The sequence below is a fragment of the Dama dama genome, chromosome 30, assembly GCF_033118175.1.
Source record: "Dama dama isolate Ldn47 chromosome 30, ASM3311817v1, whole genome shotgun sequence".
Classification (NCBI taxonomy): Eukaryota; Metazoa; Chordata; class Mammalia; order Artiodactyla; family Cervidae; genus Dama; species Dama dama.
The window spans coordinates 86,964,979-86,981,361 of record NC_083710.1 but is presented as its reverse complement, the minus strand read 5'-3'; the positions used below and the strand labels follow the sequence as shown (position 1 = coordinate 86,981,361).

Genomic DNA, 16,383 nt, shown 5'->3' with positions numbered 1-16,383 from the left:
AAGACGCTTCTGAAATCCGCTTAGATGAAGCCTCCCTTGATGACTGGTCAGCTATCATTATCTTATCTTCTACAACAGAAGCTTTTACTTTGAACAACTGTGTTATCTTTCCAAATTCTCTGCATTCTTAGAGCAAATTGCTGATAAGCAGTTTTACCAGACTCCATGGCTTTAAAAGTTTCATTTCATGTGGCTGCATGCTATGTGTCTAGTGGGAAATTGAGGGAAATTATTGAATGTTAAATCATTAGCTTCCACTACTGTGTTCTTTATGACTGTGGTGAAGATCCGTAGCCTGCAAAGTGTGGCAATAGCAATAGTTGGGAGAACACGTTCTAGCACTTATTAAAATAATATTTATATAATCTTAGAGTTTTCTCGTTTATTTTAGGTAGTATGCGCATACCGTATTTTATGGTGCTTCGCAGTCACTGCCTTTTTTACAAACTGAAACTCTCCAGTAACCATGGGTCAGGTAAGTCTACCAGCATCAGCTTTTCAACAGCAGCTGCTCAACTCACGCCTCTGTGTCACACTTTGGTAATTCTTGCAATATTTCAAACTGTTTCATTATTATTATATTTGTTATGGTGATTTGGGATTCATTGATTTTTGGTGTTTCTACAAAGACTTGCTGAAGGCTCAGATGATAGTGCTTTTTAGCAATGAAGTCTTCATTATTAGGGCACAGACATCATTTTTTTTTAGATGTTAAGCTATAGCACACTTAATAGAGTGTAGTGCAAACATTACTTTCATACGCACTGTGAAACAAAAGGAAACGCATGTGACTAGCTTTATGGCCGTATTCGCTTTTCTGCTGTGGAGCTGAATCAGCAGTATCTCAGAGGGGCACCTGTATATTACGGACGATCTCAACCTACTCACTGATGAAAAGAATAACCCAATAAACCCCGTCTGCAATCAACCGACTTCAACAATTATCAACAATTAGCACCTCATGGCCAATTCTGCCTCATCCATTTCCTTGTCCATTACCCTCAAAGTTAGATTCACTGAAGCAATTCTCAGACATTGTGTCATTTAACTGCAAATATTTGAGCATAATTCTCTAAGCCACAAGGTCTTTAAAAAAGTACCTTCACAGTATCTATATCACATATAATTTCTATCAAGGATAATTTTTTAATTTTGTCAAATATCCAGATTTCACATTACATTGATTAACTCATAATTGTTATACTTAAGCAAATCAGGACCCACATAGTGTCTATATATGTAACTGATTTATATGTCTCTTAGAGCTCCTTTAATCTGTAAGTCACCTTGTTCTTTCACGTTTTTATTCTTGTACTTTATATGTTGAAGAAAATCAGGTCATTTCTCTCGCACTGTTTCTTACAGTTTAGATTTTGTAGGGTGGACTCCTGTGGCTTAGTTTATCATTCTGTCATCAGCTGCTCTTTTAAGATTTTTTTTTTTTTTTTTTTTTGATGAGGACCATTTTTAAAGTCTTTAAAAAATTTGCTACAAATATTGCTTCTGTCTTATATTTTGAGTTTTTTGGCCATGAGGCATGTGGGATCTCAGCTCTCGGACCAGGGATCCAACTCACAACCCTGCATTGGAAGGTGGAGTCTTAACCACTGGACCGCCAGGGAAATCAGAACTTTGTCCCCAGTTTCTGCGAATTAGTAGTTACATCAATACCTTTCACTACACTCAGGATGTTTCCTTTCCTTCCTTCCAGCCTCCCTTCCTTGGCAAGACACTTGAGAAGCGTCTGGTACACTGTCACCCTTCCTTGTAAGTCAGCTGTGATTGGTCCTCATCGCAGAGATGCCTAGATTCATTACTTATCAGGAGCAGTGACAATGACTTGCTCTAATTCTGTCATTCATTCTTCATTTACTTGTAGTGAGATCGCACCAAGTGAACTTATAAATTAGCTTGGGGAGAATCCGGACCTCTGTGACATCAGGACTTTCCAATAACTCAGGAGGGCTTTTCATTTTTACCTGCAACTTCCAGGAGGATTTCAGCTCTCACTTGGTGAGTGATAGGTGCTCAGTCATGCCCAACTCTTTGCAACCCCGTGGACTGTAGCCTGCCAGGTCCCTCTGTTCATGGAATTCTCCAGGCAAGATTACTGGAGCGGGTTGCCATTCCCTTCTCCAGGGGAGCTCTCACTTAGGCCAGTTACTAACTTTGATGATGTAAATGTTTTCCTCTATTCCTCTTTGTCTTCTGGTAAACTGCCTTGCTGCTACTGCTGCTGCTAAGTCACTTCAGTCGTGTCCGACTCTGTGCGACCCCATCCCTGGGATTCTCCAGGCAAGAACACTGGAGTGGGTTGCCATTTCCTTCTCCAATACATAAAAGTGAGAAGTGAAAGTGAAGTCACTCAGTCGTGTCTGACTCTTGGCGACCCCATGGACTGCAGCCCACCAGGCTCCTCCGTCCATGGGATTTTCCATGCAAGAGTACTGGAGTGGGGTGCCATTGCCTTCTCCGGGTAAACTGCCTTAAGAACATACAAAAGTCCTCTGTTTGAGGCACTGATTTACAAGTTGCTACTGTATCAGGTTCTCTTGTTGTTTGCGGCCATGTTTTCATTCGTCCTTTTCAGCTGTCTAAATATTAATAACCTCTGGACTGAAAAATATTTTCGCCTCTCCCCGCCACATGGTGCCTTTAAGTGCCTTTGGCTTTCTAACATCCGTGGCACTGTGGTGGCTAAGGGCGCTAGCATTTCCTATCAGCTGAAGCAAACTCTCAGGTAAAGTGTTGCAAGCTTTCAGCTAGTCTTTGGCAGCTTCCTGAGCATACTGAGGCTGGTGGTCCTGATTTTTGGAGCACTTCTTGGAATCTTCTCAAACTGTCCCTGTCCTAAATATATGTCAAGTTTCTTACGTAAAATTCTTATGGATGAACAATTGTCAAGAAATACATAAATATATATTTTCCTATTCCTGAGCAAGAAGGACCACTAGCAAATTTACTAAATATTTTTTCTTATGCGTATACTAAATTTTAATTGAAACATATCTGCTAGTGACTGGTCATTCAGTCGTGGCCGACTCTTGGTGACCTCATGGACTGCAGTCCACCAGGGTCCTCTGCCCATGAAGTTCTCTGGGCAAGAATACTGGAGTGGGTTTGCCATTCTCTTCTCCAGGGGATCTTCCCAACCCAGGGACTGAACCTTGATCTCCTGCATTGCAGGCGGATTCGTTACCGTCTGAGCCACCAGGAGAGCAAGATTTTTCTTTATGAGTTTACTCTCTAGATTTTGGCTGAAACGCATCTGCTAAGCTTGTATCACATGCATAATGCGGTCCCATGCCTGACTGCAGCTCTGCGGGGGCTGACGTTCTAGTGAGAAGCCCATAGGTCAGTACGTTCAAAGCAGAACAGATACTTATAAACACATTAAGATCCTTCTGGGTTTGGTTCTGAATATAATATTGATCTGGTCAACATTCTGCTGCAAGCTTCCAGTGGAATGAGACATGCGGAAGCTCACCATTCTATCAGCAACTTCAGAATCTGGAATGCATCATTCAAACCAATGGCCTTTAAAACTCCTCACAGGCAAATTCAGGAATTTGCTAAATCCACCGTAGGCTGAGATATGATTCCAAAATCCCTCCTGGGTACTATTGTGCCCCAGTAATTAAGCAAGCCAGCTAAAAACCTACCTAGCAAAGGCCAAACTACCGAGCAAACTAAAAGCACATCTTTTAAAATATTTACTGTTTTCTTAATTTAGGTGTAAAAAAAATTGGTCTTGAGCTTTTACCCTTAAGTATCTAAAGCTTTTGGTATTTAACAGACTTGTTTTTTTAGATTAAAAAAAAGCCATTCTTTGTTATGTAAAAATCTCAGACCATGTATATGTTGTGAACCATATAATTAAAATGTTTAACAGAAGGAAAGAATGATCAGGGATGCATGTAACTATAGTAAAGAAGCTAGTTTTCACAAAAAGATAATATGAATGTTTTGCACATCTCAGCCGCCAGCACAGGCCTAGTGGGTGCCCAGGTGGGGTGCAGAGTGGAGCCTGGGAGCCTGGCCCGTGTGGACACTGCCCACCTGTGATCTTTGCGTGTCATTAACCAGGAGATGCAGAAACCGTGAGTCCCATCAGAAACCAGAAGTCTGTCTTTTTCTAAGACAAAAATGTAAAAGCATCAATATGAATGGCATTCAAACATGGGGTCTGAGTGACCCATCAGTGGAGGCGGCTGCAGGCCCACGTCTCGCGTGGGACAGCCTGCTGCTGGCTCTTCACTGCCTTCTTCCTTAGGGGCATCACAGCTTCTCTTAATAATAAGCAGTAAATAAACAGAACCATGAAGTCCTCCCTTTTGCATGAATCCATGGACACAGAGCACAAAGGGAGAAGGAATCTCTGGTCTCCTTGGTCTTATTTCAGATGAAACTTTGGGTAGAGTTTGCAGAGAAATGATTCATGATGATTCACCCTGGATTAAGTGAGTCGGCATGATTAAGGCTTACTCACAAGGCTCTGCACCACGTTTTTAGGGGGATAAAGGCCAAATTGGAAAAGGTTTTTGGGTGTTCCCACCTACAGAGGTGAGCGTGGCTATCCACCACTTCTTACACATGTGCAGAGAGCGGGAACAGGACACCAGAACCTCCGAGATAAGCGTCTTGTCTACTCACACAGCTCTGGGGGTCTGCTGCCGTCTTGACGTTACAGACAAGGAAACCAAAGCTCATCATAGACTCTGCATCCTGGCCAAGACGGCCCTGCTAGTACAAGTCACAGAATTGGGTTTCAACCTCATTTTAGTTAACTCCTCATCTGCCGTCATGAACCACCCTCAACATGGCATACTTGAAATTTTTCATGTCATATAATACAGTGTGGCTTTTCCTTTTTCCACCTGTACCTTTCACAGGTTTATTTTTCCTTCTCTGCTGAGGCAAATTTTATTTCTATTCTTAACATTTAATTTTTAGATACGCTTAATTCAATTAAACTATCTGCACTATACTAATAGGATGCCTAAAGAACTGAGTGCCTTTCAAGTACCCTAAATTGTAAATGGATTAAAAATAATCAATGCTTCTTTAACCTCCTGTTATGACTTGGCCATTAGTCATATGTACGCATGTTGCGTAAAGCTGAATCCACAAATAAGAGCATTGAGCATGAGAGAGTATGTCCATTCTGATTTCTGGCCAGGGGTTTCTAAAGATCTTCACCCTCATTTCACAGATGCCCACACTGTCTCTGGCCCAGCTGAAATGGCATTTCCATAAACACAGCTCTGGTCTTCATCTAATACTGTCTTTTAAAACAAGCGCCTCTGTTTAAAACTAAATGATCAGGCCAGTTTCCAAGGTCATATAAAAATGATGACTATGTCAACAAACCAGGGACATTAATTTAAAACAGGGTGGCAAACTACTTCTTTTAATTATATGTGTGCAAGAAATCATGGGGGTAGTCTCTAATGAATTCACAAGTGGTAACTATTAGTTGGAAAAACTTGGAATTAACCATTCAAGTTAATAAAATTACAAAAGAAATCCACTTACTTGTTCAAACTCATTCTTTTGAAATTCTTCAAATCCGAAGATGTCCAGAATCCCAATGCCCCATGTCTGTGAGCTGAAATGGAACAGGACACAGTGAATGGGCATCCTTAACCCTGCCCACGGCCACTTAGCACGTCGTCGATAATCCAAAGTAAAAACATGCAAATGATGATCTTAACCTGGTGGAAAACTGAAAATTAGGAGGAAAAGTTTGCTTTGAATGCTTCGATTCAAACACAGACTCGTTAACAAAAATGCGTTTAATATCTAAGGACAAACTGCAACAACAAACGGATGGTTTAATAATATTTGCTTCTCTGAAACACTTTCTCTGTCTCCTTCAACCAGACTTGCTTCCTTTAAAGGACTTCGCACCTGCCTGTCGAGTGGGTCTCCTCAGCTAAAGCTTGTACCTCGCCAGGCTACCCCAGAAGCAAGTCCAGCAATTTCTCCATCACACATAAGTACAACATGAGTTAACCCCATAAGCCACACACATGTTCTTTCACAGATTAAACTGAGCCACTGCAAAAATCATGCTGTTCCTCAAAGTGTTCTTGTAAATAAAGAAGAACCACGAAGATCATGAAACTCGGGTGCAAAATGCAAAGGAATCCGGGTAAAGACTTCATTCTCCCGTGTAAACGATCATCCTCAGAACTCGCTCGTCCTGGACGGTCAAAGCACAGACGCTGGCCACCTCGCTCTATCAGCCCCTGTGTCCAGTCCTGCATCCTCTTTGGACCACCCCGCCTCTTCCCAGGCCATCATCTTTGTGATGTGCACACATGTAGTGAGTGAGGAGAGGAGGGGGGCCTTGCGTGGCCCAGCAACCCTGACAACTTGGATTCTGCAGGGCTGTGGGGGCAGCACGGGCTGGGGTGAGGTGTACCCCTGAGGTGCTTCTTGCAAAGAAAGGCCTGGATGCTTCTGGAACACTGGTCAGCCCACCCCTCATGTTAATGTCTCTGTCCAGCACATCTGCAGGGGGAACGCGGTCTGCCTTTTCCACCAGTGGGAGTGATGGTCCCTCACCACGACGGTGCTCACTGTCTCATCACCAGTCTCCTTGCCGGCGCAGAGGGTGCGGGTTTTGCTTCTGTTTGCTTGATCACGCCGCATGGCTTGCGGGATCTTAGTTCCCCGACCAAGGACTGAACCTGTGCCCCTGCAGTGGAAGAGTCGGGGGAGTCCCGGGGTGGACGCTTTGCTCTTGTTTCTACTCTGCTTGGTTTGTCCAAACTGCAGAGCCACCGGGGCCCCCAACGCCCCTTTATGTGCCTGCGCTGTGCTTCCACAAGCCGAAAATAATCATGATACTTAGGGGCTATCATGTCACTCACATGACCTTTTTTTTTCCTTTAAAAACAAGATAAAGGAATGATTTTGCACTATCTTGTCTCTATTTACTGCTGATAGTACACACATGAGCTTCCTAATTAGGAGGGAGAGCATTTTTAAAGCCCTAATATGAGCATCAAGTGGCAAAGAGTGTGAGTCAGTTAAGGAAGGAGCGGTCTCTAGGTAACTGATTCAGTATTTTAGAAGAAAAAAAAAAAGTCTTTCCCCCTGTGTCCAAATAAACTCTACACGGTTTAGTGAGTCAAATGCTAGAAGAGGAAGCCATAAACACAAACGAGAAAAAAAAGTGACCATTTTTTTCCCCTTGCTTTCGGTTCTGCGAAATGTCATAGGAAAACATTCAAAAGTATGATTATGCAAATACTAAATTCTTTTGGAGGATAAATAGTTTAAATGCAATTAAATTCTGTTAGAGGTCACTATTATTTAAAAATAATATTTTCATTTTCATAGTTTTTTGCATCGTCTTTCAGCCACCCTGCCTCTTTCCACGTCATCTTTATAATGTGCATAAAGGGGCGTCGGGATGAAGCTCACTCAGTGGGAACCGTGGGGCTGAGGTTTAGGCTGACTTGTCGCTTTGTTTTGTGTATGTGTGTGTTTTCCATGTAATGAGCTGCATCGTTTCTCTTGTAGGAGACTAGTGATGAAGCTTGTCAAGTTTTGGAGTTACTCCATCTTCCTAAGGATCCTGATTCAAACACTTTTTAGTTGGCTAACTTTGGCAAAGTCATTAATACCTAAATTTTCTGAGCTGCAGTTCCATCATCCGTAAAACTAGGATAACAAGTCATATTTATCCAGCTAGACATTTCCTGTAATAAGAAGTGAGCTAAAGAAAGTTCTAAGATGACAGCTGGTACAGTGTGTCTCCACTCACTGGAAGTTGCTTTAAGAAAAAGTTGTTTAAACACGCTCTAGAAGTAAAGAGGGCGGCTAACAGAAGAAATATAAACGCCAAATCAGCATAGTAAAATGTCAATCTCATGAAAATTGCAAAAGAAATAAAATTCTGAAAAATTATGATGAGAAAGATATTCCCGAACACTTTCGTTGGCAGCTGAAATTGGCAGGGCCTTCTTAAAAAATGACTTCCTTACGTGGCATAAAGCTTTGAAATATTCATATCCTTTGAACCAGGACTTCCATAAGCAGGAACCAATACTAAGACAATGATCAAAAATGCAATTAAAGACAGAGTGATGCCTATTGTTATCGTAACTACAGTTAAACAACAAAAAGAAGTAACAGATACCCCACTCTAATGACACAATTAATTAAACAACACACATCATAGGAGGGATTTAGTGAAACTGACAAGTTAATAGAAATCAATACATAAATTCTGTATAAATAAGCCCTATTATATGTCTAGAAGACCCAGAAAGAAGTACAGTCTGCCTGAGAAGAAGACCTGGTAATGTCTTCAGTGGTAGACCTAGAGGTGACCTCTTAATGTTTACAACGTTCTACGTGTGTGAGCGTGCCCAGCCACTCAGTCGTGTCTGACTCTCTGCAACGCCATGGACTGTTGCCCACCAGGCTCCTCTGTCCAAGGAATTCTCCAGGCAAGAATACTGGAGTGGGTGGCCATTTCCTGCTCCAGGGGGTCTTCCCGACCCAGGGATCGAACCCGCAGCTCCGGCAGTGTCTCCTGCACCGCAGATGGCTTCTCTACTGCTGAGCACCGGGCTATCACAATTCTATCATTAGCCTTTGCTGGAAAGACATGTGATTGAATGCACAGTGGTCACCTTCTGAGCCGGTGGAGGAAGGGGAACTGCAACCTTCAGGGCGATGGCGCCCAGCAGAGGCGGTGAGGACAAGGGCCTGGCTTTCCAGGCACGGGAGGCGCAGCAGGGAGTCAGGAAAGAGCAGAGGTGCTTCCTGCCGGCCAGGTGCCAGCCCAGGGCACGGCTGGTCGCTGCCACCCTGCTCCAAGGCCGCGCCGTCAGGCTCGCAGGTCCGACCCCCCAGACAGGCTCCCGGCTGCCTGGGCAGTGGGGCTCCTGCAGCGACCGCCTGCGGTGTGGACAGAAGTCAGGAGGAAGGAGGACAGCCACGAGCGGCCAGACCTCGGCACATACTCTCCACCACCTGTAACAACGGGGCTTTGTGTGGACAAGCAGGACGCCAAGGCGGCGAGCTGCATGTGGGTGAGCACGGAGCTGATCCTGGTTCAGATTAGGGAAAGTAAATTATTCATTAGTAACAGCATAAGTAGCATGCATTTGGTTGAAAGAACACTCCTTTCATTTATTCACATTGCATACATACCAAATTCCAAACTACATTTGTTTACAAGACAAAATGTTTAAAAAAGATGGAGAGAAAGGAAGAACTATTTTCAGGAAAAAAAAATTAATCCAGGTTTAATGCATTTTAAGGATTATTTTTGCAACTACTGACAGACAAAATGTGTTTGCTTTTTTTTTTTTTCCCCCAAAAATCTATTTCATCATTTATGATTGAGTGAAATTTTGTTGTTCAGTGACTCAGTCATGTCTGACATTTTGGGACCGCATGAACTGCAGGCTTCCCTGTCCTTCAGCTTCTCCCGGAGCTTGTTCAAACTCATGCCCATTGAGCTGGTGATGCCATCCAATCATCTCATCCTCTGTCGTCCCCTTCTCCTCCTGCCTTCAGTCTTTTCCAGCATCAGGGTCTTTTCCAATCAGTTGGCTCTTCGTATCAGGTGGCCAAAGTACAGGAGCTTCAGCTTCAGCATCAGTCCTTCCAATGAATATTCAGGACTGATTTCCTTTAGGATGGACTGGTTGGATCTCCTTGCTGTCCAGGGGACTCTAGAGAGTCTTGTCCAGCACCACAGTTTTGAAAGCATCAATTCTTCAGTGCTCAGACTTCTTTACGGTCCAACTCTAACGTCCGTACACGATTACTGGAAAAACCATCGTTTTATGTGACTGCTATTGCAATAGCTGCCTTGGCAGGAGGGAGCCGAGGGCCTGCAGCCAGCAAAATGCCCGTTGCGTGCGGCAGGCAGCAGTGCTGTCGTTTCACTTATTGATATCTCGACTCCTATTACACAGGCGTTTAACTCAACATCCAATTTCTAGCAAGGAGGGGCAGACAGAGGTCATCAGATGAACCGGGATTCAATCCGTTAGGCAAAATTAACATATTAATGAGATGATCTGCTTTAGTTCAAATTCTGCCCTAGAAATCTCCTGAGGGTTTTCTTAACGGTTAACAAAAATGCCTAGCCCGCATCGACTCATTAGTAAAATACACCACTTTCGATATCAGACAAAACGCTAAATGCCAGGGCATCTGTCTGACTTTGATTTGCCTTCCAGGCCTGTGGGTATGAGAAAGGGGGAAGCCTGAATTAAAGAGCATGTCCTCTTTGGAACACGGATGTACTAATTTTATTTGGGCAGTGAGGTTGGGGGATCTACCCACATCAGGTTTTGTCCTCAGTCATCTCCAGGCAAGGAGGTGAACTGACAGTTACCTAAGTAATTCAAAGTCAGTTTAGGAAAGAGATGAATCCTGTTTGGCACAAAACCCTCAGATGGAGCCAGAGCTGAATCAGACCCTGTGGCTAATGGCTGACACGTCAGACCCCAGATGGGGTAAGAAATAGGAACATCCTAGCATTGTTTGCAGTGTAGAGGGCTGATTCAGAGTTCACCCCCTGCCATAAAGCAGGGGGCCACCAGATATTTGGATGTGACCAACATCTTCCAAGGGCTTCCTTGGTGGCATTAGTGGTAAAGAATGGAGACGCAGGAGATGTGGGTTCAATCCCTGGGTCGGGAAGATCCCTTGGAGTTGGAAGTGGAAACCCCCTCCAGTATTCTTGCCTGGAGAATCCCAAGGACAGAAAAGCCTGGTGGGCTATAGTCTATGGGGTCACAAAGAGTCGGACATTACTGAGCAACGGAATGCTGGGGGAACATCTTCCAAAATATCCTGACTAGCAATCATAGAATCCTAGGTCCTGAAAGCAAAACCAAGCCAGAGAGATAAGCCAACACCCTTCATTTGTAAGTAAATGAAATATGATTATCACAGCTTCAGAGGTTGAACAAATTAAGATTCACAAGACATAAATGTCTCACTAAAGATTTCATTAATGCTAAGTGTCAAGCTTAGAATAGAAACCTAGATCTCTCGATTTCCAACTCCCTTTAAAAAAAATTAAAACTGAGTTAAAAGATAAAATTGCTGTATTCATAAATTAACTACCATCTTGAACATCCACAAAAATGAGATCTATATAACATCTCAACCCACTAGCCGAAAGTACAGTAAAAAGTGCTGCTTCATTTTTCACTGATTATGCTCTTCTCTTTCTTCACCCGTTTTACTAAGAGTTAATTACATGCAATATCGTATAAGTCTAAGGTATACAACCTGTTGACTTGCCACACACAGACTGCAAAATTATCATACTTTTCTTAATAGGGTTCCTTTCCTCCCTTCATAATAGTTCTGTCTGAGTACAAACCCTTCTTTTTATGAGGTTCCTGCTATTTAAATTTTAAAGAGCACTTTGGATTATCTTTGCCAGTTAATAGTAGATTTTGGAAATTGTTAAGGTTTGTGATTAGTCTGCCCCCCAGAAGATGACAGAGAAGAATGTTTGGAAGAACTGGAATCAACAGTCATCTCAGAATCCCTCAGACCACCCAGGAAATGGACACCTGTCTTTCTAACAATCACCTTCAATTATATGTACTCGAGACTTGAGGTTCAAAAGAACCTTTATGAAAATTAAATTAACTAGCTAGTGACTTGTAGCAAGTGGCTATTGTTGGTAACCGACCACCCCAAAACTCACTGACCAAACAACACAGGGAGTCCTAATTATGGTTCTAGATCCTTTTGTCAGTGTGGGTGGCCTGATGGGGGTTGGCAGGTCTAAGACAGCCCCCCACCCAAGGGTCCTGGGGTTGGCCAGCCCTTGGCTGGCTCACATCATCTCTCCCCACCCGCAGAAGAGCCTGGGCTCACGCGTGAGGGGCAATGGCAGGGAACCAGCGGACCCGTGTGAGGCCTTAGAGTTGGCGCATCTTCACTTTGGCTGTATTCGCTTGGCTACAGCAAGACACAGGGGCAGCTCAGACACAGAGGCAGAGAGAACAGACCTAACCTCTTGATGAGAGGAATGTCAGAGCGGAATTGGACAGGGCAAGGATGCAGAGATGCAAGCAACTAGGGGCAGTTTTGCCCCATGCTGCTTCACCTTTCAAATGGGGAGTTTGAAAGGTGCACCTCGTTCTGCAAAGCACACTGCTGGCTGACAGAGACCCAGATGCAAAGAACAGAGGGACAGAGGGCACGCTTATCCTCAGGGACATGTCCACGGACAGACATGTTAACTCTAGATTATCATCTTGGGAGGAAATAAAGAAACCACTTATGTTTTTTAAAGGTAGCTTTAAAACTATGCTTCTTAAAAAAAATTCAATTTTCTGACCATTTCAATGTGGGAGACGTTTTTGGAAAAACTCAGGTTTCGAGTCTGATATGTGGGGTTCATACTCCAAGTCCACTAATTCCTCATGGCTGTGTGACAAGGGCCACTTGCTCAACCTCTCTGAACTCCAGTTTCATTATCTGAAGAGCATGCTCAGTTGCTTCAGTCAAGTTCCACCCTTTGTGACCCCAGGGACTATAGCCCATCTGTCCATGGGATTCTTCAGGCAAGAATACTGCAGTGGGTTGCCATTTCCTACTCCAGGGGATCTTCCTGATCCAGGGATCAAACCCACGTCTCCTGCACTGCAGCCGGATTCTTTATCACCGAGCCACCTGGGAAGCCCCTATCTGAAGAGAGGAGACAATAATTCACTCCACACGCTAATGTCAACACTAGCTGCAATAATCCCTGGCTCAAAGCCTAGCTCATTTCTGGGTAATTTCCAATAAAAGTAACACAGGTTATTTTCCAATTTTTTCAAAAAATTGGAAAAAAAATTCCAAAAACCACAATAAATGCACATTACCACCTATCACATCTGCACCTAGGAAGAAGGCAGGTTTGGAAAGCGTATTTTAAACAAGGCGGTGTATCAAGAGAGAAGAGTTAAAGGCTTGGAGCTGACAAAAACTGAAAATGTCGTTTCGTTGAAAAGCCCATCCTCCTCCATGAGAAAATGGTATTAGAACAAGGCACACCCCGTTTAAATTGCGGGGAGGTGTCCTTGCCGGTGTTTTCTTTAGGGAGCGGCAGGGTCACCGACAGCCAGACCGGGGCATCCTGCCCTCGTCACCGAACAGCCGCTGGGCCATTTACTCCGGCAGAAGCGCCCGTGCGCGCCGATGACAGGCGCGGAGTTGCTGAACACGCCCCGATTCGGCTAACTCCGCCCAGCAGCACAGGTTCTCAGCGGGCGGAGCAGAGGCCCCACGCGTTTCCCCAGCGGGAAGTGAAACAAGGGCGCGGGCACTGCTAGCAAAGCGATGGATTTCACCCTTCATATAAAACAGACAAGCTGGAGCCTCTGCCCTCCTGGCTCAAGACAGAGCGACAGGAGAAGGCGCGTGGGTTTTTATCAGCCTAATAAATCACTGAATTTCTTACATACGTCATTAAATCTATTTGGTCCTCAAATAATATTTGCAAATCACATAATAGTCGTTATCGAAAAGGAAAAGCACCACTGTTCGATACTAAAAATGCCATAGTCTCATAGATCTGAAAGATTATCATTTTTTCCCCATGTCTCCTAAACACATGCGCTTAGGGAAAAGTACACAGCTCTTTATTTGTTTGATAAGCTGACCTGTTCTTGAAATAATTCATCACATTATCATGATCCATATTTGTATTTAAATATTATTGTGTCCATAGTATGTGGTAATTTTTATAATAAGGATGGTAATTTTTAACCATCATTTTATATTTATTATGAAGTATTTAAAACAATTTTGAGTAATACAATATACACGAAACTTTGGTAAACCTCTCACAGATTTTATTTCTCTGGATCCTTTTATTTAAAAAAAAATGTATCTCACAAAAAAAATGAAAAAAAAATGTGCAATTACAGAGAAAAGGTTCATAGCTCTTTAGGAAATCATTATACATATGGGTGTTTTGGTAAGGAAATGGAGCAGAAGGAGAATTATTTAGAAAGCAGGTTTTGTCTTAGATATTTTGCTAAATTGTGTAGTTTTGGTTGTCATGGCAATAAGTACCATGATTTAAATGTCTATGCAGAAATAGAAGTCACTCCTACCATATTCAAAGGAATCAAAGAAATCTCATTACTTAATGGGAAAAAATTCCCAATTTGGATGAAGGAGGGAAAAACACGGTATGCCAAATTTATTTTTCTGACAAACTGCTTGTTATTTAATCTCTGAAACAAAAATAAAGACAAAATATTTAGAATTAAACAACAAAGGAAGAGCTACAGACAAATCTCCTGGAATGCACTAAGAACTCAGAAGATACTTCATACACTCAGGTCAACAAAATCATCAGAAACTATGGAACAAACACTCCAGTGAGGAAGTCAGATCAAAAAAAGAGAAAAAATTTCAAACAGTCAAAATAGGGTATCATAAAACTGCAAAGATTAGTCAGATAAATAGCATAAACATGAGAAAGGACAATAAGACAAATAAATTGATTTTTGAAGGTAATTCGCACAGGCAAATTTAAGCAAGACATGTCAATGAAACTGGGACAAAGGCATAAATAAATAACACCAGGACTGTAAGCTGTCAAACTAGAATTATAAGAGATACTGACTGGAGGATTATAAACAGAAGGAAACTGTGATTTAGTTGGTAAATGTACTTAAAAATCTTAAAGTGGACCACTGTCTAGAAAATATATGTGACTTTAAAAACAGAGAAAAGAATCTGATTAGACCCACAAACTTTAAGGTAGTATTCATAGGTCAATTCTCCCTTCACCTCCTCAAAAATTTTTTGGGAGAATTTCACCAGACACTCAAGGCATATATAATTTTCATTTAAAACATCTTAGAAGAGAAGAAAAACAGAATGCTCTCCATTTATCCTTAAACATAGATGCAGAAGATAAGATGGCTGGATGGCATCCGTGACTCAATGGACATAAATTTTAGCAAACTCTGGAAGATAGCAGAGGACAGAGAAGCCTGGTGTGCTGCAACCCATGGGGTCACAGAGTCAGACAAAACTTCCCCACTGAACAAAAACAACAACATAGACATAAAATCAAAAGATCCTATAAAAAAAAATCTTATCTCATTAATGAAAATAAATGCAAACATCCAAAATAATGACTAGAGAATCAAATTTAGTACATCATGACCAAAATAGAACTTATCCTGAAAATGGAGAATTACTCAACATGAAAAAACCTACATCACTAAAATTTGCCACATAAGCTAAGAAAAGGAGAAATAATCTTAATAGATAAAAGAAAGACATTCAAGGAAACAGCATCCATCTATGGTTGAAAACATTCAGCAAAGATTATCTACTGGAACTCTACCTAAACAGATCACTCACTGACAAATATTTAGAGATATTAACATTAATTTGAAACCAAGACAAGAATAGTCTACTATCACCACAAATTTTCAACACTGTACTGGGAGTGCTGGCCAATGCAATAAAATAAGAATAAACAGAATGATAAAAAAGACAAAGAAGACAAGATAACTATGATCATTTTCATGAGGATATTCCACTGGAAAATTATTAGAACTAATAAAGTCAGCAGGGTTTCTAGATATAAGATCAACATATGAAACTCAAGATTGAGTATCCCAATAAACAAATTAAAATATAATAGAAAAAGAGCATTCATCACAGCAACAGAAAGTACAAAGTACTTAGAAAAGAACAAAATAAAAATGTGCAAGAAACTGATAGAAAAAACACAAACATATTGAAGAAATTAAAGAACGTACGAAGACAGAAATATAGAAGAAAAAATATATATATTTCATATTTGTGAAAGCAAAGAATCAACAGTCTAAAAAGGCTATTTCTTTCTATATTAATCTATAAATATATTTCTCCACAAAACCCCAAATGAATTTTTTAATGGACTGAATCAAAATGACTATAAAATTCATATGCAAAAATAGACATCCAGAGATAACCAAAACAAATAAGAAAAATAAGAACATATTATGAGAACTTACTTATTAAAACAATATATTACTGATACAGTTTAAGTCAAATAGATTAAAAATCAGGAGGGGGTAAAAAAGTATTTCTAATAAATGAGATAGGGATAATTGAATATCCATCCAAAATATAACATTAAATCAGTTTCTCATATAAACAAAAATAAACTCCTGATGTATGGGAAATCTTAAAGTTTGGGGGGGAAATGTAAGATGGCCTTGACGTAGGGAAAGAATGACTATGCTAAGTCCCCGAGTCAGGCCACTGTATACAACTGAACAACGACCAGCACGCATTCATGAGCACATCACCACGGGGGCAGCGTGGAACCTGCCTTGCCGTGTAAAACCTCACTGGTACTCAGAGAAATGCAGGTTAATA

The 16,383-nt window shown here is 41.8% G+C and overlaps 1 protein-coding gene across 2 annotated transcripts in view; it reads right to left on the bottom strand.

Annotated features, from left to right (window-relative positions):
• The window catches only part of MYO16 (myosin XVI), a 505,809-nt gene that overhangs the window by 167,169 nt on the left and 322,257 nt on the right, over positions 1 to 16,383 (bottom strand). For both annotated transcript variants that reach the window (XM_061133099.1, XM_061133100.1), the window contains one exon: positions 5,536 to 5,608. In XM_061133099.1, coding sequence (XP_060989082.1) covers positions 5,536 to 5,608 — 73 coding nt within the window. The remainder of the gene's footprint in view (positions 1 to 5,535; positions 5,609 to 16,383) is intronic.